Below are 24,167 nucleotides of genomic sequence, written 5' to 3' on the forward strand. Positions count from 1 at the left end.
CTACGCAACTAAAACAAACAATTCCTGTAACAGCGCCTCGATGCCCGCGGGCTGTGTGAGCACTTTAAAAATGCAAATAAATTAAAATAAATGTTGCCATTTAGGGTTTATAAGTCCCTCTTCCTCGTTTTACTCCGTCAGCAAGCCATTAAATATTCTGGGATCATGGAGATCTCCCTCTAATGGAAATAAATACTGCGTCTCTCCTAACTGAGTCCTCAGGTTCGTTTGGGGGCCTTCTCCTCCCAGGTGATCCACCCAGCTAATACCATCCCCAGGGTTAGGATCAGGTAGCCGGGCCACCCGAGAGGAGACTTTAGGCAGAGAGTCTGTAAGGAGTCTGCAGGATTCATCACATTTGTCACTGCTCAAATGAGGTGCTCGCTGTCAGAACTCTCAGTTCAGGGAACATGATCAAAGAAGGCAGCAGGAAAGCACATATATTTGTTAGAGCTTCTAGTGATCAAAATGGCATTATTATTATTCCAGACAAGAATAAACAAAACCAGTGTGTTAGTCAAAACGGACAACACTACTGCAGTGTCAAACATAAACGAGCAGGGTGAACCACACTCTGCAGTACTATCCCTACTTGCTCAGGATATATGGAAATGGTGCATCAGGAAGGGGATTTACTTCCCTGCATAGCATGTTCCGGGGGAGAACAACTGTCTAGCAGACGACCTAAGCAGAGTGCTCCAACAAAATCACGAGTGGGAAATCAACACAAACTCTCTCAAACAGATTCTCAAAAATGGGGACATGCCACAGTGTATCTTTTTGCAACAGCCCAGAACACGAAATGTCCCACCTTTGCACTATTGACGAACTGGTCAGGAACATTTGCTTAGGCTTCCCCCCCCTTCCTCACTGTGACATCACTCCTACGCAAATCTATACACAAACAACTCACTCTAATACTAATAGCCCCAATGTGAGCATGGCCCACATGGTACCCACATATCTTGGGAATAGCAACCCAACCACTGATCAAGATACAGACCAAACACAACCTACTAACCAAACAACACAAGAAATTAACACACCCATTCCCGCAAGTTCTGAACTTGCCAGCTTAGCTCCGGAAATCAGAGTTTGTCCATTAAAAATTTGAGGAAAGATGTATGGAAATTCTAAGCGAGGCTAGAAAACCCAACACAAGACACTGCTACTTCAACAAATGGAAACGTTTTGTAATTTGGTGTAGAGCAAAACAAATTGACCCCATTAACTGCACATCCAGAGATATTATAATATATCTATTACACTTGTTGGACTCAGGGTTGGTTTAGAACTCTATTAAAGTACATCTAGCAGCATCAGAAGCCTATAATACTTCACAACAGAAATCTCCTGGTGGAGGGTACCAGAGATTTAAGCATTCATTGAAGGGGTTAAACATATCCACCTGCCATGTGCACTCTCCTCCACCCCCCATCCACCCTCTGGGATCTTAATACACTTCTTCATAGGCTCATGGGACCTCCTTTCGAGCATATGCATGAAGCTTCCTTAAGAGAACACACTTTCAAAGTGGCGTTTCTAATAGCAGTGACATCTATTAGAAGAGTATGCTGCAAATTACAGGCGCTCTCAGTTACAGAACCTTTCGTATCCATTTATAAACACAAAGGGATCATAAGGACGCATCCACGATTCTCACCAAGATATATCCCAAAATTCAGTGTTACCCAATCCAGTGCTTCTTCCCCAACCCTCAAAGTAAAAGGGAACGAGCCTTACATACACTTGATGTACGCAGAGCAGTAATGTTCTACCTTAACAAAACAAAGCAAATAAGGAAAACAAACCAATTATTTTTAAAATGTTTTAATAGTTTTATCAATTTTATAACAAACAACACATAACTCACGCTCCCAACATTTACATTCGCTTATATATCACAGTATGCATAACATTCCCACTTCTTAATGTCTTCCCCCCTCCCTTCCCCTTAAACTCGAGCACTCTCCTTTTGCACCTCTGGTTTCTATTACTCAGGGTCAGATCTCCTGCTGGTTCTCGGGTGGGTCCTCATCACTGGGGTCACTTTGGGTGCTCCCATGTAGCGAGGCTATCATTTGTCTACATTCCATCAGTGGTCCTACTTCCTCTCCTTCCCCCTTGCTGGCCGCCTCATACCATGCCATTGTCTCAGCGTCCGCCCACTTGAGGAGGTCCTCTCACCTTCTCTCCACTCTAGGTCTATGAGCGGCTTTCCAGCTCATGGTGATTCTCCTCTTGCCCAGGATGTATGCTAGATCTTTGAGTTTACATACGTGTTTCAAGTTACGTGGCCTGGTGAATCCGCCTAGCATGCATGCCCATATGGATTCTATGTCATCCCCTTCTCAGACAGCTTGAGTTTAATTTCCCCCCAAAACTTCCTGACCTCCGGGCATGCACAGAACATGTGCATCATCCCGGCTCTCTCTTCTCCACACTTGGGGCAATTTTGTGCCTCTGCGTTTGCACATTTTGCTATCATTTGGGGGGGGTCATATATGCTCTGTGGGTTACATACAGTTGAATTTGTTGTAATCTGGCATTTCTTGACACCTTCTTGTGGTATCTCTGAGCCCTCTCCCATTGCCCGTCTTGCATGGCTTCTCCTGCCTCCTCCTCCCAATTCCGCCTTAGTTCGAGCGGCTCTTTTCCCACTCTCGACATGGCTAATTCATATATCCTAGATATCTCATGCCCCCCCCACACCCCCCACTCCAAGATGTCATACATTGTTTCGATAGCCATATCCGGCTGCTCCGCTAGCGCTATTTCGGACCATGTTTCCTTCACTCTTTTGACTATTCTATTATATGCGATTTGCTGTCCTAGCTGTACCCCGGTTTCATCCACTATTGTTTGGAAATCCATGGCCACCCCTTCCTGCCAGATGTCCCCCAGGGTGGCCAGGCCTACTGGCTCCCAGTATTTCCAGATCGTTTTCCTTAGTTGGTCATCTGCTCCGCACAGCGCCGCCTCCCATGGTTCGGCACTCCTTGTGCCAGACCTCCCAGCCTAGTGTCAGCACTCTCGGTTTCCCCCGCATTTCTGTTTTGGGTAGCCATATTAGTTCTCGTAAGAAGTATGGGGCACTCTCTTCCTTCAGCAACCTGGATTCTGCCGTCTCATCCTCCGCCAGCCACCTGGCTACGTATTGTAGTTGCGCCACCAGGTGATATATCTCGAAATTTGGTAAATTTATTCCCCCTCTATCATATGCATTTTGTAGTTTCCACAGGGCTACTCTGTTTCTTGTGGTGTGCCACAAGAAGCCCCTGCACAGGCCATGCAGCTTCGTGAAGAAGCGCCTGGGCACCATATATGGAATGTTTGTGAAGAAGTGTAGTAGCCTGGGCAGGACCACCATTTTCAGCAGGGCTGCTCTTCCTACCATACCCAGGGGGAAGTCTAGCCCAAAAGGCCATTCTATTTGTTACGCCCTCTACTGCCTTCTCCGTGTTGTATTTATGCTCCGCCGCTGCCGTTTGGTAAATATTGATCCCTAGGTATTTGAACATTTCGGACTGCCATGCTATCTGCAGGGTAAACAAACCAATTCTTTGTTTCCTTCAGAGCAGGCCGAGAGGGGGGACCCCATAACTATAGCCACTATTTCAAGATGGATTGTCAAATGTATCCAGTTTGGTTTTTCGCTAGCACATAAAACATTACCGTTTACACAGAGAGCTGACCCCACACGCAGCACTGCAGTGCTTCTAGAGGAGACATGCAAGGCTGCAACATGGAGTTCAGTACTTGGATTTACACATTATTATTATGTAGATACACAGGCAAGAGCAGATTCACAAGTGGGTCAAGTCATTCTTAAGCATCTATTTTCTTCTGTTTCTGCTTCTCACCAAGCGCCTGTTTCAAGTACTGTTTACTAATCTATGCATATCCCGTGAATCTAAGCAAATTCACAAGCCGCAGAAGACAAATACCCAGCAGTCTTCTTTCTAATGGATTGTGTACTCCCACGGATTCCTCATCTTTGATATACCAATATCCTGCTTGCAGCTTTGGAAAGGTTTTTGACAGCAGATGGCGCTGTGTGGCGTCGAGTCGATGTCCCCTGGCGATTTCCATTACCACGCGTGAATGTGACGTTGATGATTGTATAAATAGCACGCACTGCGCCCATTGTCTTAGTTCCATTTTTTTGCATTCACATCTCACTCTTGGAACGATTTGACTCGACTCGGTGCTTCTATGTATTTCATTGAGGTCTTCTAAGTATGTCTACTCCAGAGATGGGATTTAAGAGGTGGCCAGACTGTGGGCCTCAAAGCACAAAAATCAAGCCAGCGGATATGTAAATAAGTCTACTGAAAGAAGCACAATCCCACCAGCAGTCGGGAGCGGTCCCTCTATAAACTCCTCAGATCACTGCATATAATTCACAAAAACATTTATGAAAAATTTGTTTTCCTTTATTTAATTAGAAACATTAAAATGATTATTAAATAAGTCAGAGCTCATACATGAATAAGAGTAAATGTAAATATAGAACATACAACTATACAGCACGAATAAAGTGCATAATGTGAAGAAAATACTAATTTCCCAATAGGATTGCTAAGAGCTTGCTGCCAGATCACAAGCTGGGGAATGATCACCATCGTCCCCAAATAGGTCTAAGTCAGTGTCGGTGGATTAAACCCACTCGAGAGAAGGGAATCCCTCGGGTAGGAAAAATCCTGTTCAACCGAACAAAGTCAGGATGGTTTAGAAATGAATTCAAAGATGGATTGAATCCTGAAAGTAACAGAGAAGAAAAATCGTTGTTTCCAAATGTAGCAGTTCAAATATTTCATAAAACGAGAAACTGAAGAATCTTCACAAAAGTAATAATAATAAACCCATACTCTAAAAAATCTAACATGGGATGCTATACGTCGACTGTGGGCCTCATCATGAGTTGGGCCTTAGCCTTTAAATGCGGCGGTAACGCTTTTACCGCCGTATTTAAAGGTTGGCCCAATCATGGTTTGGGCAGTAAGTGGGAGTTTTACCTCTAGCTTTTTGCTGGAGGTAAAAATGTCCCCTTACTGCCGGTTTTCAGACGTTTTCGGCACTATTACCGCTGGCCCATTTGCCACCAGCGGTAATAGCGCCTCCCAACCGCAACGATGGACTCAATGGGAAATGGGAACTTACCGATGTACCGTTACTCGTGATCCGGCACTAATAGCGCTGCACCGAGTAGCAGTAAAGCTATCTACGCTGGCGGTATCCTGGCAGTATTACTGCCAGGATACCGCCAGACTCCTGATGAGGCCTTGTGACTCAAAGATGTCGATCACAGATCCACACAGGGTATGCCTCTGGTGTCTCGGTAAGGAGCACAAGTTTGAGTGCGGCTCCTGTCAGTCAATGACTAACAAGGCCTTGAAAGAGAGGAAGACAAAACTCGCCCTAGATCGATCGGTCTCAAAATCTCCATCCACTACTCCTTCGAAGAGGAAATCCTCTGAAGGCAGAAGTTCAAATGGCAAATCACCTGAAAGGCCTGAAAAAAGCTCCAAACACACAAAGAGGTCGAGGTCTAGGAGAGATTTGCAACATTCTTCATCCTCACAAAGAACAAAAAAGAGACTACATCTTTCTTCGTCTTCCTACTCCTCTCCTGACTAGAGACGAGTACGTTTTTGTTAGAGAAGTCTGCCTCGGCAGCCGATTGGGAAATGTTTACTCAGAAAATGATGGACGTTTTTTCGAAGGCGGTCCCTCCTGGTCCTTCGAAAGAGCCGAAAAATCCTAATTATCCCTCTACGCCCTCAAAAGCTGGCAGGGAATTGTCGAAGACTTCGACCCACGCGCCCAAAATCCCAGGTCAGAAGGCCTCTGACATGCCTACTCGTGTAGAATCAACAGTGTAGACTGCAGATAGTGCATCAAAGCCTAATGCTTTGATATCTTCCATTATCAAAGTACTCGAAGTCCAAGTCATGAATGTCAACCACCGATCCAACTCCGGGCTTTATGCCACAATCGTAGAAGGACTTTATTTTTAAAGTCTTTTTGATCTATCTTCGAAGATGATGTTGACTTTGTACCCTTTGGGTACAAACATTTTGGGACACCTAACGTCCCTGAAGAGCTCATTTCTGAGGATTTTCGTTTGGAGGTCTTGGCTACTTGCTTGAAAGAGGCCAGCGGTTTACACACTTCCCCTGAAGTGGAATTTGCATCACCTGCCATAACTGCTCATCCAAGTGCTGCATACAGGACAGTTATGAACAGGGTCACTGTGTATTTGGGTTGGACGTCCTGCAAAGAACATAGTTCAGGATGACCTCACAGACATCCTTGATACAGGCCCTCCCAAAGAACCTGTGCTACCTTGTCATTCAGCACTCAAAAACTCTGTCCTGGAAAACTGGCAAAAGCCTGACACCAGTCCTGCTGTCAATAAGGAGTTGGTGAGGAAGTATAAACCATCATCTATTGATCCCAATTTTCTCTCAAGGCACCCTACTCCAGAGAGGTGGTGCAGGCGGCTACCTCCACTTCTAAGCATCTGCTTATCCATCCATCCAACCTGATGGGGATGACAAGAAATATGACATGCTAGCTAAAAAGGTGTTCTCTGCTGGGAGCATGGCCCTCCAGCCCATTAATGCATCTGGTGCATTAGCAAAATATACATTCACTTTGTGGAATGTAATCTGCAAAGAAGCCGATAACATACCGGAAGGAGAGATGAGGGATGGCTTTACCAACATCATTGGTGATGTCAATCACCCCAATCGGGGCTCGATGCATCGGACTGTGTTTGCAGTTCTATGGGCTCAAGTGCAGTCATCAGAAGGTTTGCATGGCTGTGGAAATATGGATTTGCTCCTGATGTTGTAAGGAACTCATGGTGGCAACAATAAAGACAGACACAAGTTGGGTGATGACTCTTGACCTTGGGATCCCCCTGTTCCAGGCTCAAATCCTTCTCCAATGTGAGCCTGCCTCTGTCGGGTTCACTACAGCCTTTTTCCTCAGACTATTTCACTTGTATTCACAAGTCTCAATGGGCCTCATTACGAGTCCGGCGGTAACCGAGCCGGAAAAACCGGCAGGTTACCGCCGGACTCGTATTACCATTCCACCTCCGTGATTCCTGGAATTACCGGGGCATTACGACCCCCGGTGACCCGGGAATTCCGAAGGCGAAATTGTGCAAGTCCCCATTCCCATGGAGCCCCATAGAACTCGATGGGGACCATGGAAACACTGGTTCCGTCTATGACAGAGCCGATGTTTCCATGTCTGCCTGCAGGCGGGTGGTGTTAAACCTGCCAGGTCAGACCTGGCGGTAGTGACACCTCCCGCCTGCAGGACTCCTAATCAGCCGGTCCGGAAAGAACGATGGTGGTGGTTTTACCACCACCGTTCTTTCCAGACCGGCAGGGTCATAATGAGGCCCAATGTCTTTTTAAACAATCTTCCAATGTGGACATCCCTCAACCAGGTTCATTCTTGTCAACGCAATGTTAAAAGGGTTTTCGTACCCCACCCCCTTCACCAGGCATCCCTCAGCCGGGTTCACATTTGCCACTAACACAGTTCAATTGATATCCACAACGGGTCAAAGACTTTCAACTGTACAAGGGCATTTCACTCTTTCCTTGTATGACCACTTTGACCTCTTGCGGCGGCCCTCCTAGGGCCTTCTGGTATCAGTTGTTTCAACAAAAGAGGACTGGTTAGAGTCTCAAAACGGATGAGCACCCATGTGGCACCAGATCACTCTGCCCCTGGTCTCTCTCTGGGTTTTCTAAACAGTTTTGTAACACACAAAGTCTTTGTACCTTGTCCCATTACGTTGCCACTTCCAACCGTCGCTCAATCACAGTTTCCTTTACTATCGGTTCTCCCTCCGACTCACTGGCTATGATGAACCATTTGGCATTTCTGGAGTCTGGAGTCAAGGGCGCACCACGGTAGCAAGCGTGTCTCCCTGTCTCGGTTATCAGTGTAGGAGGGTTCTGTGCACCGCTGACACCTGCTACACCACACGCTGGCTGTTGTTCCTGGCCTTGTGATTCCTTTCTTTCGCGGGTCTGGGTCACCAAGGGCAAGGGCTCTTCCCTCCTTGTCGTCCTTTCGCTTCTCACCCCTTTTCTCCTCCTCTTGAACTGCCACCCTGGAACAGCTGCCTTGTTGCACGGTCTGCCTTGCTCCAAGTGTGCTTTCGTGCTCCACCTTTAATCCCTGTGGGGAAGGGAAAGGCTGTCGGGTGTGTGTGGTTATTATCAGTTGCCTGACTTTGCCTGACCTCGGTGTTGGGATACGGCTCTGGTGTCAGGTAAACACCCCTGGTGTTGTTCTGTTGTCTTTCGTGGTGTAAGAAAGTGTTTGGGCTGGAAAGGTCGGGGGGGGGTGCTTTAGAATGTCTGAGTATCCTACGGGGTAGGATGGGGAAGAGGTGTTATAAGGAAGGGGGTACTGCGTCTCACCAATCAGTGTCTCACTTCACTCCCGGAGGACCCCCTATCCAGGCGATCCTCCTGCACTGTTCCACCCCCAGGAACTGGATCCAATAGCGATGGCCGTGTCCTGGCCACCTGGATGACAGATCCCCGGGGACTAGCAAGTGAGACACCCTCAGGTTTCTCACAGCTGTCACCAGAACGTCTACACATCCTGCTAGAAGAAATCCAGATCCTGCTGCAGAAGGGAGTAATCAAGGTTGTCCCAGATCTTCAGGTAAACAATGGCATTTATTCAATATACTTCCTCGTACCTAAAAAGGATCTAACCTTGCGCTCTTTTTTAGATCTGCGTCCTGCACACAATCTGCCAAACCTCAAAAGTTCAGGATGACAACTCTACAGGAAGTAATCCCGCTGCTCAAATGGGGGATTACATGGCCACCTTGGATATGAAAGATGCATACTTTCATATTTCAATGTTGCCAGTGCACAGAAAGTACCCCAGGTTCAAGATAGAGAACACTCACTATCAGTTCAAAGTACTCCCCTTAGACATTGCCTCAGCCCCAAGGGTGTTTACCAAGGTACTAGCAGTGGCGGCAGCTCACCTGCGAAGGCAGTCCATTCCAGCATACCATTATCTCGACGACTGGCTCATAACTAGAGACTCATAACCGGCGTGTCTGGAGCACACCCAAAAGATTGTAGATCTTCTTTTCAACCTGGGGTTCTCAATCAACGAGAAAAAGTAGAGTCTCGTCCCCAGTCAAGTCAAACAGTTTCTAGGAGCCCTAATTCGATCAGAAGACTGACTTGTCTTCCCCTCCGACTAGAGGGTTCATTCAAAACATGCTGTTCCAGATCCCTCAGTATGTAGCCTGTCATCTGGTAACTGTACGGAAAGCCATGCAGCCGTTGGGGATGATGGCAACCTGTATCTTCTTAGTTCCACACGTCCGTTTGCGCATGTGCCCTATGCAGGAGTGGATCTCGAGCCAATGGTGTCAGGCAAGCGGTCAGTGGGACAATCTAGTGGTTGTCTCGATGTTGAGGAGAATTCTCTTATAAGGCTAATTTCCCAAACCTAGTGAGTCCCCCAGCAGCTTTGCTGGATTTTTGGGGTTTATTTTTTTCTCCTGCTAAGAGTGCGACTCTTTTACTCCCGCTCTTAGACATGATTTGAGGTATGTCTTTGACTTATGTGCTTATGGGCTATGGGGTTTCTTTTTACTCCATAGGGTATCATCTGTTTTTCTGAATGTGTGGTGCACAGCACCCTCAGTGCAGTACCACAGGGGTGTCACAGTGACCCCCAAACATAGACTCCATACCCTGGGACTGACTACTATCTCGCAGGGCATGTAAAGTCACCATTGACTTTACTAGTCCAAAATTGTGAACAGAACCAGTACAAACCATCATATTGTGGAAGTACTGGTAAGGGGTAATTCGATTGCCCCTGGGTCTGTTTTCGAGGGGGCACTGTCCCGTCCCCCCTCATCGAGTTTCTGGCTGGTGGCAGTGGTTACCACGTGAAATATTCCACCAGAATATTCTCTATGGGATTTTCCCATTGATTTTAAACGCACCACTTTTTGGTGCAATGTTAAAGATACTGCTGGTTTATTTATTTAATATTAAATCACTGGCTGGGTCTTTTTGCCAGAACTCTATTCTAAAATGGCGTTTGTGTCTGTCTCTGTAACTCTGACCAAGGTCGAGCCCTTTGTTCCACTATTTTGGCGGGCTTCTCCACAGAAGACCTCCAAATGGTGCCACTCTGTCTGGGTTCCACAGGAAGGGTGGAGCGGGGAATTGGCACCCTGGACTTCGTTGCCTTAGCAACCTAAGTCGCACTCTACTCTGATTGGCCCAGTGGTGAGCCGGCCGGCTCACCACTTGGCATGTATGATTGACAGCTAGGCTGCTGAATGGGGGGTTTCTGCATAAAAGCAGGGCCTTTGGGACTGGAACTTCAGAAGTCACCACAGGACCTAAGAATCCGAAGAGGGAAGAAGCTGAGCCATCTGCAACGACGACACCACCGGTGAAGCCCTGCTGCAACTACCTCACCACTTTCCCGACGACAAGAGAAGATCTTCTGCTGGACGAGTCTTCTTCCCCTGAGCTGGTGGGATCAACCAGTTCGCCCTTTTTGCCTTCCAAAGACGTCTCTTGGTCGAATCGCCCGTGCCAAGCACCCCGGCGGCCGGATAGCCAAGCTCACCACTTTTGACCGTGAATAAAAGGACCGCACCTTTTAATCTGGAACTCCGCGGCTGGTTTCATCCCTGTGCAGTGCAACGACTCCATGTTCCCTCCTTGATGAGATCTTCTCTTCCCCTGGTTGGAACCATGAACTTCAACCACTGCCAGGAGCAACTGCCCCCGCTGGAGCTTCCTTTCTCTCCACGGTACTGTGTCCTGCCTGGCCTCCCTTTCTACAGATTGCTAAAGGTGACCCTTAAATCATTGGCTTCTAAACTGGGTTGGCTCCAGGCCTTCTAACTATATCTTTTGAATCACCCCAAACTCTTTTGAACACTCTGCAAAGACTTTCAGTGCACTTTAAACCGTGTGATCCTGGGCACATTTTGCTTTGCTCCATTTAAAGTGGGCCTGGCCTATGAACTTTGGCTCTACAGTATAACCTGCCTTTCTCCCCTTGCTCTGAACTCTTAAAAGTGTTGGGAACTGTTTTATTCTTTGCTGTGCCTTTTTCTATCCCTTTAACTACATTATCAGAGTGCCATCTTAGTTAAGCGCTCACATCTGTTCTAACAAATAGTAGTGTTTTAACCCTGACTTGTCTGATAACTATTAAGGGAGGTGTGTATACTATACCCGACTGTGTTTTAACTTGCTTTTGATTGAGAGTGTTATTATATGCCATAAAGTGTGTTTTAAATAAATAATTATATACTTTTTATACAAAGCTCTAGTCAGTGTTTGTTTGCTGTACTGTGTTTTGGCCCTATTGTGTATACTCTGCATACTGCCCTACTATTCTTGAGAGAAGTCTGACTGCTCAGCCACAGCTACCAGGTAAATCTGGGTGGTGCCGACTGCTACCAATTGGGTTTACTGCTTACTCCTGTAGTCTTAATCTTTTTGCAATTTTCCCCAAGGGAACTGCACAGGATTCTGCCTAACACTCGACAGCCCTTCTTCAGTCTCTGCAGTGGTGGTCGAAGGAGAACCTTCTCAAAGAGAAATCCTATACCACCTCTGCAGTAGATGGCACTCTCACGATAGGCGCATCCCTGTCAGGATGGGGCACTCACCTCCTAGGACAGACAGCGCACGGCATGTGGTCACAATCAGTAGCAGCCAAACATATCAATCTGTTGAAACTACTTGCTGTGTTCAAGGCCCTAAAAGCCTTCCAAACACAAATACAAGCGAAGACGGTTCTGGTTCTTACAGATAGGACTGCGTCCACGTATTATTTGAACAAACAGGGGTTTCCAAACTGTCACAGAACATTTGAAAAATCTTTAGCGCATATAAAACATGGGCCACAAGTTTCGAAACAGACACCCATTTCCAATACTGCTTACACCGCTGAGCGTACTTCAAAAGACAAACAACTGTCGAAACGCACACATTCCCAAGCTAGTATTTCAGCGCCACTCCAGGTTCTTGGACAAAGGAAAGGTTCCAACAAACTATGGACAGAGTCTCTTCCTCTGTGTGTTTTATGGAAAAATTCCACTTACAAAAAACCCCAAATTGAATTAATGCAAGGAGAGGCTCCCTCTAAATCCTCCAGATTACAAGTAGATGCCCTTTTACAGACCCATGTTACAACTCTTAAACAAGAAGAGGCCATTGACGTAGATCAAGACAATACTGGCTATAATGATGATCAGTGTTGTGATGAGGATCCTTACGATGACGACAACTAATATTTAATCCCCTAACCTCCAGATGGGGATCAGCCAGCTGATTCTCCTGTGCATAATCAAATCTTATGCAATGAACCTTTCAAAAAGGCAGCAGAACACTTTAAAATACAGACACAAGATGTTACCCAAAATTTAGACTTCATATACGAAATGGCAGAGGAAAATCTGAAGTAGGACAATTCATCGATTAACTTCACTCAGTAAATAAAAGAATACAGCCCTGTCTAGTTACACCATCTCTTACCAGGGCTGTTAACCTCAGGATCAACAAGACCTTTCAGCCAGCACCTTCTAACCATTTGTACATCACGGGTCATCTCAAACCGAACTCCTTAGTGGTTACGACCACCCGCAAAAGAGCAGGAACACCATTCGTTTCTGCTGAAGCACCCTCAAAAAGGGAAACCAAGAAGCTTTTCACATTTGCGAGCTGCAACACAACCTTGCTCTCCAGTTACAATAGGTCCCGTTGGGATAAAGTCCAGACTCAACGAGATTGCATCCCAGACCCTATTCGTTCAGTAATTCTCAAAACTGTCAATGAAGGTAGACGGGTTGCAAATAATATTAATAAAGGCAACCTCGATGCAGATGATAATCCAGGCAGAATTGTTGTCGAGGGAACTTTACGGAAACATCAGTCAGGGTTTAAATTGGAAACACAAGTAACGCTGTTAAATATGCCCATTGAAAACAGTGTGCTTTTCGGTAAGGCAGTAGATGACGCCCTTGAAATAGCCAAGAAAGAACATGAAACATTCAAATCTTTAGGACAAATTTCTACCAAACCATACGTTCAAAGGGGTATTTTTAATACATATAGGTTTTTCGAGGCCAAAGTTACCCAAGAGCCTCTCAATCTACATTCGGACAAAATAACTCTTCCCAGTGGTATCCAAACAGAGCGCGTTCCACCCCCTTTTCAGTCTACTATATAGGAGGGTTTAGACTGGGTAGAAATAGATTCCGGGCAGCAGCCTCTAAAGCGCCACTGCCCAAAAACAATGACTCATCAGTTCAGGTCCTCTCCTATATTACTCCAGTAGGGGATCGAAAATCACATTACACCCACACATAGGAGGCGATCACATTGGACAAGTGGGTGCTTTCCACTGTAACAAAAGGATACTTTGTAGAGTTCCTGACAAAACCACATCATCATCCTTCAAAACACTGCAAGATGTCACAAGAATATCTACCGATTCTTCAGGAAGAAATCCAAGCCCTTCTTCAAAAAGGATGGGTACAACTGGTCTCGCTTCACAAGGCAAGGGTATTTATTCAACTTACTTCCTTGTTCCCAAAAAGGAGTTAACTATGTGCCCTGTGTTAGACCTTTATCCAGCAAACACATAGGTCAAACCGCAAAAGTTGGGAATGACTACACTTCAGAAGGTAATCCCGCTCTTAAAACGGGTATTACTTGGCAACACTGGGTATGAAAGATATATACTTGCATATTTCAAAGTTGGCAGCTGACAGAAAATATCTCAGGTTCAAAGTTGGCACAACTCATTACCAGTTCAAAGTGCTTCCCTTCGGCATATGCTCAGCGCCAAGGGCATTCACCAAAGTCCTCGAAGTGGCAGCTGCCCACCTACACAGACAGTCCATTCCAGTGTACCCTTATCTCGATGACTGGCTAATAACAGAGACACCTCAAAAGTATCAACAAAACACCCAAGAAACAATCAACCTCCTTTTAAATCTAAGATTCTCAATCAACGAGAAAAAATCAAGTCTCATTCCAAGTCAAACAAAACAGTTTATTGGGGCCCAAATTCAAACAAGATGCTTTAGTCCTCCCCTCCAATGAGAGGTTACAAAAGTTCCTGTTTAAAATTCCACATTATGTAGCCGCTCATCCGATAACTATACGGAAGGCCATGAGCATCCCAGAGATGATGGCCCCCTGCATTTATATAGTACCTCACGCCCGGCTCCACATACGTCCAATGCAAGAGTGGCTAGCGAAACAGTGGTCGCAGGCAAACGGCCAGTGAGACGATCTAGTGGTAATTTTGCAAACCCTATGTTCACTCTCTGCAGTGGTAGACGAATTAGACCCTTTTTCAAGGAAATCATTCGCTACCCCAGCAGTAGAGGCCACTCTTACCACAGGCACATAGCTGTCAGGGTTGTGAGCACATCCTCTCAATCACACTGCTAATGGCAGATCATCAAAATCACGAACAAAGAAGCACATCAATCTTCTAGAATTGTTAGCAGTGTTCAAAGCACTTCACGACTAGCACTTAACATATGGAATTTGGCACTAAAACGCAACATGTTCCTTCTGTCCCAATATGTTCCTGGGGAACACAACTGCCTAGCCGATGTCCTAAGCAGAGAATTACAACTTCCATCAGAACATGAATGGCAGTTACATATAAACATTATAAAAGCCATCTTCTCAAACTGGGGAAAACCAGATATAGATCTATTTGCAACACAGCACAGCGCACACTTCCCAGACTACGTATCTAGGTACCACCAGACACGGTCCAAGGAGAACGATCTGTAGATTAATTGGTCAGGAGATTTTCTAATGTTTTCCCCCATCACCTCCTCTCAACAAGATAATCTACAGATGCACAAGGAATCAGCCAGAGTAATTCTGATAGCTCCAATGTGGGCACGTCAGCCATGGTTCTCACACCTGCACACAGTGTCCCTTTGCCCACCAGTGAAACTTCCATGCCCATACAACATGCTGTCCCAACACCAGGGAACAGTTTATCGCCCATGCCCCCAAACACTAAACTTGGCAGCATGGCTCTTGAAGTCATAGAGTTTGGTCATCCTATTTTACTGCAAAGATGTATGGACATCCTTAAAGAGGCACGGAAACCTAATACCAGACATTGCTATTACAATAAATGGAAATTATTTGTTATCTGGTGCAAAGCTCGGAGCATCAGGCCAATTGATTGCTCTCCTTCACACAATGTTTTATATTTACCTTTTAGATTCAGGGTTAGTTTTCAACTATGTTAAAGTCCATTTAGCTGCACTGTCTGCATACACCAGCTCTCAAACAAAGGTTTTGTAGTGGAAAGTGCCAGTACTTAAAGTGTTTTTGGAAGGCGCTAAAAGAGTACACCCCCCTATTTCAAACCCTACTACCGGATGGGATTTAAATGTTGTATTTACAAATGTCATGGGTCACCCTTTTGAGCAAATGCATAAAACCAGCCTTAAAAGCCTCAGTTACAAGACTGCTTTTCCCGTTGCCATTACATCCATCAGAAGGTTCAGTGAAATTCAAGCACTCTCAGTTCAAGATCCCTTTGTTACCAACCATAAAGACAAGGTGGTGCTAAGAACACACAGTCGTTGTTCACCTAAATTTATTTCAAAGTTCCATGTTAACCAGTGCTTAGAACTGCCAGCTTTCTTCCAAAACGGTACTAATTTTGCAGAAAAAAAGCCTCCATACATTAGATAATAGGAGGGCTGTTATGTATTATCTTAACGAAACAAAGCCAATCAGAAAGACTGATCAATTATTTGTGTCCATAGCTACGGGAAGATGTTTTGCTTTATCGTGGTCGCTTGTGGAGATCCTGTGCTTGCGTTCTCTGGACCCTTGCAAAAATAATCATTGGACTCAGATAGGCACAGAATTACACATAACACATGTGATGTGTTATAGAAAAATGGCGCGTTATATGCCCTTTATTGACTCATAACATACAAACAGAAAGAATAAACACATAATTATATATAAACAAAAGGAGAAAGAGACTTCACTGTTAAGATCGCCACAGGAGACTTCATCTCGGCCACACCAACACTGCTTAGTTCCACAGCAGGTAGGCAAAGAGACTGATTGTTCTAATGGGATCTGGAGCAGAGCGTCCTCCCTTCCAGTGAGACTGCAACACCCGGGGTCCAACTTCTAACTCTGAATCTCCAAGAGGAAAAACCCTTGTCTCCTATGGGGGCAACTTTCGATCCCCGTCCCTTATGGATACCATGCTGCCCTCGGCCGAAGAACAGGTAATAAGCATGAGGCATAAACAGAGTGGAATATTCCAGTTAGAAGCAAAAAAAAACATCTTCCCCTCCTTGCTGTCGTTCCCACTGCTCCTTATCACTGCACTTTTAGAGTGCTACGACTCCCTTTCAAGCTCGTCCTTCGGCAGACAATACAATAACTATTCTTCCCAGCTCAGTCATCTGACATAAATATGTGACCTTGTCTCTGCAGCAGAAATACATGTTTGCTAGATGAGCCCAGGAAAACGTAGGCTTTACTGTTTTCTTGCAGTAAATGGAAGTGAATATCAAAAATGGACGTGCATCAGCGCCATGTTTTCTGGCTCATTTAGCTCACACACTACAGAAGAGAAGGGGGATCCTGTCTCTAAGTCAGCTATCTCAAAATGAATAGTCAACTGCATTCAGATTTGCTACTCCCTTTAGAATAATACTCTGCCTTTCACACCCAGAGCACACTCTATACATGGCACAGGGGCTTCCTTGGCTTTTATTGCAAACGTCCCTTTAGATGCCATTTGCAAAACGGCTACTTGGAGTTCCATAATACCTTTACTCAGCATTACTGTCTTGAACACACGCCCAACAAGATTCACAGGTGGGACAAGCAGTATTAAAACATCTATTTGCTGCTGTACCTTCTACCATCCCACCACCTTCTCCAGGTACTGCTTGCTAGTCTATGCAAAGCATGTGATTCTAAGCAGATCCACAAGCCTCAGAAGGCATACATTACTCACCGTAACCGTATTTCTGATGCTTGTATCTGCTTAGATTCAGATGCACCCAACCTTCCTCCCTTCTTGATGTTGAAGGTACATAGACATCAAACCTCTTACACTTGCTCTTATGTACTCATATATACACTTCATGTTCCCTCATGCCAAAAACAAAACAATCTCAGGGACTTTGACGCCTGATGGACCATGGGTACTACAGACGTCACACTAGGGCTAGCATTACAGATATGTCCAGTCTAGGTCCCTTTTCGACTTTTGGAAACAAGTCATGCAATACTCTGCACATACCACTAGAGGGTGGCCTATGCAAAGCATGTGAATCTAAGCAGATACAAGTAGCAGAAATAAGATTACAGTGAGTAATGTGTGCTAAATATATATCAAGAGGTGGGGAACATCCCCCTATCCCCTTGATCAGCCCATAAACAACACAATTCATAGTAAAGCTTTTCTTGTGAAACTCCTTAAAGGGTTGTTCGAGTACCATTACAACAACAGATGGAACATCTCACTCTGCTGGGTGGCTTGCATTATGTAATCCAGTCAGGAAACATCAAAGTAATCCCTAAATGATTGCAGAACATTTTATTAAAAGGATAGCTGAAGTTAAATGTCATATGCTTTGACACAACTTTACCACCTGATGTTGTTAATCTGATTACAAGAGGTGTCCAGTATAGCACTTGAATAATTTACATTCTTTCTGACAGATAGCATAGTCTATCTCCTACACGAAGGAAGGGTCTTGAGCAGTAGGCAGTCCATTTGGAGTACCATACGTGCCAGTGCTATGTTCACACTTCTGCCCACCTTCTACCATCTCTTTAAACCACGGTATGGACTTTCACAGCCACGCCATACATGTTTATCTTCCTATCTATTAGAATTGGGATATGGACTCTGGCACAATATACACTTTTTAGGAACTGACTAAACATCTCAAATGGGCAAAGTAGAATTTGTGCAGATCTGGTTGAAGCATTTACTAAAGAGGTCGGCCTTGGTTACAAAAGCACACACCGTCTTTGGTACTGTGACGAATCTGATGAGGTCGTCCCTTCTCCCCTAGGGGGAGACCTTTCCCATGGGGCCATGGCAGTGCGTACACAGTACACTGAGGGAGGATCACATGGGGAAGGAATCCCCTATGGGATTAGGGACGACTATCACCAGAGAACGCGGTATCACCCCGCTTTACTACCTCCAACCTCTTCTCCAACCCTAAATCCTTCTTCCCCCTCTCTGGATAGAGCTTATCTCATTTGTTGTCAACTTAGTCCACCTAACGTATATGACAACACTGAAAAGCCAGAAAATATAAAGCAACATGTATATAGCTTTAAAGGTAGTACTGGGGTGAAGAAGATGCCCGTGAGTCCAGGTATCACTCGTGGGGAAGCAGAAGGGGCGTTTTAGCTTCCCAAGCCCAGTGATTGGCCCAAAGCAATACATCAAGCCCAATCGGCAGGTTCGAAGCATTTCAAGCTCAAGCTCAAACTGAACCGCTGGAGAGACGTGAGAGGGAGAGAGAGTCTCCCGAAGAGGAATCCAAGGAGCTGTCCATGCAAGCAGCTGACACAAGCTTCAGGACCCGGTGAAGCGCGAAAGAGTCAGACCATCCCGCTGGAGGAAGGCTTCAGACTGCAGAGCCGCTGCAGACCCCGCTGGGTGCCTGAACGTTACCAGAGCCTCCACAAGGGGTATAGTTGCCCGAGAACCGCTGGTACCACTAAGAAGGAAGCAAACAGTTACACTGGTTGCCCAGGAGCTTTGAGAGTTTCGGGGAAGCAACAGGGTGGGCTCAGGAACCGAAAAGAGAGGCACTCTGAAGCGAATGAGACAGTTGTATACTTGGCAGGAGAGAGAACCAAGCAGATACAATGCAACGGTTCGAGCCTGGGACCCACGCCCAAGAGTGAGCCCTGATGAGAGAGCGTCTAGGACCCTGAAGAAAAGGAGAGAGAATTGTATACTTGGCTGGAGAGTGAATCAAGCGGATACACCGCAACAGTGCACGTCTTGGACCCGCACCCATATGAGAAGCCAAAGTTTAAAGCAAATAGGGTCTGATACCTTGTAAGAGGCAAAGAGACAGCCCAAGAAAGAAAGCTTGCTTGGCAGGAGAGTGAACCAAGCCGTATGAAGTATTGTGAGTCTGGGACCCGCACCCATATGAGAGATTGAGAATAAGATAGTCAAGAACCCTATGACTGATAAAAGGAATCCTATGCTTAGTAGATGAGCGTGCCAAGCTGGTCGGACATGAGAACTGTGAAGCTAAGAAACAGTTACTCATTAGTTTTCCAGCAACTTGGGACAAGAAGTCTAGGGGAAAGGAGCACAACCCTAGATTTCAAATCAAAAGAATCCTGTCAGTCCTCAAAGATGACCAGCAGGCCACATCTGCTGGGGCAATTTTTGAGGGCAATGATAACTTTCTTGCAATGTGCAGAAAAGGAAGTATATTAGCATAATATTATGGATTGTTCCCTACAACTGAGTGGTCACTGGTATTGATCTAATATGAATTCTGATCGGTTTCCCTTTCCCAGTGTACTTTGGGGACTGTATTATTTGTATTCCTGGTTTGTTGCTGAGTTCCTAGTAATACAAAGATGATACACACTGTTAAGAATGTGTTCTTGCCGGACAATAGAGTTGAAGGATAAATCATGTGGCATGTTCTGTATCCTTTTCCATGTTGGCAAAATAATTTTGTTTTAGGACAGTAAAAGCCATCCAATGACATTGCAAAAACGCCCACATAAATCTTTATAGTGCAAATCAATGTATACATACTTGTTATAGCTCCTGAAATTGCAGTCTGGCACGGACTCTTCTGTACTGTAATTGTGCCCCTCCACCTAGGTCATTGTGGTGGTAGCTTGCTGTATTCATTATTGCAAGTCGAAATGCACAAAATCCAATTTGCTGCAGGTTTTTTCCCTGGAGATGGGAAGTTTAAAAGTGAGAGATGTAGTGCAGCTATACAAAATGGAATCCCATTTTGGCACTTTCTGGCTCAACAGGTGGGCCTCACTTTTTATAGGCTCGTAATACTGGTATTTCAGCTGGCATTCAAAATGATATGAAGGTATTACACAACTTTGATCAAGTGTAGAAACAGATATTCAAATCAAGGTCTTGTGATTCCAAAGATGCAACTTTGCCAGTAGACCACATCCTCTGCCATGAACGCAAAGTGGCACTCTTCCACTTGCAGCGCTGAATATTATCCTAGTTTGACCTGACTCATTATATGGGCGTGTTCTATATATTGCATGCATACAAATGACTGTCAAATTTGAAGAAGTTAACGTACAGTTAGCATATGTTTAATACATTAGCTGTTTCTTTCTTAGTGGGACTCTCAAAAGTACCAAAATATATTGTTTTCTTTTGATCTCTATATTTTAATAGAGTGTACATCCATTTGATTCCCAATAACAGGTTATATCACTGCCAAACCTGATATTTTAGTCCAGATTCCGAAGAGGGAAGAGCCCATGTGGGACCCACATGAACAATTGAGAAAAACAGGAATCGGTGAGTACTTCTCTTGTAAGTACAACTGTTTCAGAAGCTTGACATACCTTAGAAAAATGGCTTGTAGCTGATGTGCCTTGAGTAAACCATCCATAGATTGTTGTCTAGTGTGACAGAGTCAGGGTCATGACTCTGTCGGGGGGAGGGGTGTGGCGGGGCGTAACGGGACCCCTCCTGACCTGGGGTAGGCAACCTACCAAGAGGGTATGCAAGAGCCAGTCCTGCCCCAGATGCGGTGTGGGATAGTTGAAGGGGGCCCCATTCCTACTCCCCTTCCAGAGTGTCCACTATTTGTGAATGATGGTACCGCTGTCCCTTCTACAATGCTTGTTAGCTTTTCTTCTGGCCAGAGTTCTCTTTTTCAAAACCACAACTCCAAGAATGCACCTGGGCACAACTAAGAAAACCCATACTGGAACCGGAGAAATGAAATCAGGATCAGGCATGAATGGACTGGGTTTTTTCTGCCAAAAAGTGAAGAAACGCCCAACACCTTACCCACCAGCCCGAGGCGGACCACAGGGGACTGGTTGGGCAAAAGAAAATGAACTGAAGGTGGGAAGAGACTGCAGGAGAGCAGTGGAGACCAAGAAATCCTTCCCAAACCCAGTTGGGAACAAAACTTACCAGCACCTGTAGCAAATCAAACGGGCAACTAGCAGCCTGAACACATGGCTGCCATCCCAAAAATGGAAGTTGAAAAGGGGCACTGCTAAAAGCCTTCTCAAAGCTTTCCACAGGAAGTCCCAACCCTCAGAGGGATAGCTAAGGTACCAGGGAGGCCAGTGGGAGCTGCGAGGAATGGTGGATGTTTGTAAGCTCGGATATAAAAGCCTCGCCAGCACAGAGGAGATTGAAAGGTGTTCGGGTGAGGTCAGGGGAGGGGGTGGTTGACCAAGAGACCAGACGGAGGACAGACAGAGGAGCGGAGTGCTGCAGAGACTGTGGCAGTTTTTTTTTCAAAGTACTGGTAAGAAATTGTGTGGGTGAGGGATTGGTACCAGTTGTAGGTAGTGTGGTGAGGGTGTGTGTGAAAATCCAGTGAAAGATAGAGAGGGTCGGAGAGATAAAGTGTTGTGGGGGGTTAGAGACAGTGTGAGCATGAATGTAATTGACAGTGTGTGTCGCAGGAGGGGGAGAGAGAGAACACAAGGTAGTAGTTTGCAGTAGCGGTGAGGGAGGAGTGAAGGAGGTGGTAGTTGGGAGAGACAGGCAGAGTGAGTGTGGTAAGATCAGGAGACAAGAGTATAGACCGGTAAATGAGGGAGATGGGGAGAGCAGAGAGGTGCACAAAGAGAATAGCAGAGAAGAAGTGGATGAAGAGAGATTGAGGGAGATGTGGAAGATCGCAGAGGAAGAGATAGAGTCTCAAAGAGCGGGTTAGAAGGGGAGAACAGAAAGAGAACCCCTGGAGACCATAGGCAATTAAACCGACCAGAAGTATCCCTAAGAAAGTCCAAGAAGGAGAGAGAAAAGACAACAGTCTTTAGGTTTTTCCATCAAGATTTATTAATTGATTATTTTTAATGCACACTATACAGCAAGAAATGTGTTTCAAGGTGCATCAAGACAAGGGGGGGGGCAGGGATGAGGACGAAGTGTAAAATAAAAACAAAACGTTCTTAAAGGGTCTTGAAACATTCGGAACGTGCAAGTGCTATAGCATGAAGGCAGGGAGGAGGGCGGGGGAAGTGTAGGAGGGGGAGGAGGGGAAGAAAAACAAACAATAACAATATGATTTGGCTGTGAGGCGATTTGGATCGTATAAGTGCTAAAATATAAAAGGGGAGAGGGGGAGGAAGGGAAGTGCAGGAGGGGAGGAAGGAGAGAGGTAAATTAAGTGCAAAACAGTTTAAAAAAAAAGGCCGTCCTGGGACACAGCCCATCACAACACAGTGTAATAGGTTACAGCAAGTATCCAGATGCAATTAGGTAGAAAGTGAAAAACATTGGACTGTCTCACCAAATATAGCAGGGAACAACATAACAATGGAATCAAAAGGAACGATGCAGCATTAGGGAGTGAAGCGGTACGGAAGGTAGGCAAGGGTCACAACAAGAGTGTACAGAAGAAGGCCATCTTGAAGTAAGAGGGGCTGGTAGGCAGGACACTTCGGTGTAGAATGATGCATTTAAAAGGTGCACACAGATGCAGGGGGGAGATGGAGTAGGGAGAATGCAGGAAGGAGAGATGTGGGGGGAGGAGAAGGTACAGTAAGAGTAGAATGTTATGGTTAGAATAAGTTTGGAAGATAGGAGACATTTGGCATGGGTGCACATTAGGGAACAGCCACACCTCATGATGCGGATGCACCGTTGGGCTGAAAACATCAGGCACTGAACAAGCACGTGAGACAAGAAAAGATTAAACATAAGATGGAGCATGTAAGTATGCAAATAAAACTTGACTAAAAGTATGGAAGAAAGCAGTGTTAACTTGGTCAATGACAGGAGAAATACGATACAGTTCTGAGCTGCAACATACAGTCACAAACTGTAGATGAAGGCAGGTGAATACGCGAATGCAAACATGAGAACAGATCAAATCCAACAATACATTAGGGTAGGATGCAAGGGGTAGCAAGGTATGGTAACATGTCAAAAAGTCGATGCTGGTTAGTAAGCATGGTCCGTGGTGACAGCGATAAAGCGAGGTTTGGCAAACAGTTTTGCAGACAGATGTGGTGTAGCTCCGATCGTCTGCATTTCGTGGCCCAAGAGGGACGTACGAAGTAACAGCAGGCTTCGAGGAAACATAGACAGAGAAGTTTGACGGGTAATGCCAGAGGGCTCATCTGCAAGGGGGAGCACTAGGGAGGCCACATCAGAGGAGGGAGATTAACAGGAGACCCATCCAGGGTGAGACCATATCAAGAAAACGAGAACTAATAGTGCAGTCATCGGGGAAGCACCAAAGGCGGCAGATAAGGGGACATGTACAGCATTCACACAGGTGACAAGGCAAGGGAAAAAGGGTAGACGGGAGGTGATGGGAAGCTGATTAAGGAGAGATGGGAATAACAGGAACGGGAGTCTTACCAGCTAAGTGCAGCAGCCATATCAGTGGAAAAGACGTGAATAGGCATACATTTAGAGGTCAGTGTTAGCTGATAAGAGGCCAGGACCCATCGAAGCCGGACAGGCCCAGACAGGTAACAATAAAGCCCTTAAAGATGGCTCTTTGAGGGGGGCGGCGTCGCCTGTCGGCTTCCGGGACAGCAATCATCTTAAATGTGTCCCCACCAATCAGAAAGCATAAGAGGCGGGCTCCTGGACAAAGTTGAAAGAAGTCCACACTGGTCGATTGAAAAACAGCAGCCATGAAAGAAGGGCCTAGCTGGCATGATGTGAATGGTGCCCCTCACAGTCTCAGGGCTGGATGTTGTATCCCCACAGGTAGATGGAAAGAATACAAGGGGTTGCCTGGCTTTAGAGGATGTGTGGGATATTCTGGGGGACGGGACTTCCTGTGCTCTGGTGCAGGAAGCCCGTGGGGTGGGGGATTGAGAGAACTGTAGGGATGCCCTTTGTTTCAACTG

The 24,167-nt window shown here is 45.7% G+C and overlaps 1 protein-coding gene across 5 annotated transcripts in view; it reads left to right on the forward strand.

Annotated features, from left to right (window-relative positions):
• LOC138510528 (zinc finger protein 25-like) overlaps positions 1-24,167 on the forward strand; it is an 887,940-nt gene that overhangs the window by 299,228 nt on the left and 564,545 nt on the right. For 4 of the 5 annotated variants that reach the window (XM_069626249.1, XM_069626250.1, XM_069626253.1 and 1 more), the window contains exon 5: positions 20,533-20,643. In XM_069626249.1, the coding sequence (XP_069482350.1) occupies positions 20,533-20,643 (111 nt within the window). The remainder of the gene's footprint in view (positions 1-20,532; positions 20,644-24,167) is intronic. The other variant, XM_069626252.1, reaches the window with a different exon arrangement.

This window comes from Ambystoma mexicanum, chromosome 6p, assembly GCF_040938575.1.
Source record: "Ambystoma mexicanum isolate Mex_15411 chromosome 6p, UKY_AmexF1_1, whole genome shotgun sequence".
Lineage (NCBI taxonomy): Eukaryota > Metazoa > Chordata > Amphibia > Caudata > Ambystomatidae > Ambystoma > Ambystoma mexicanum.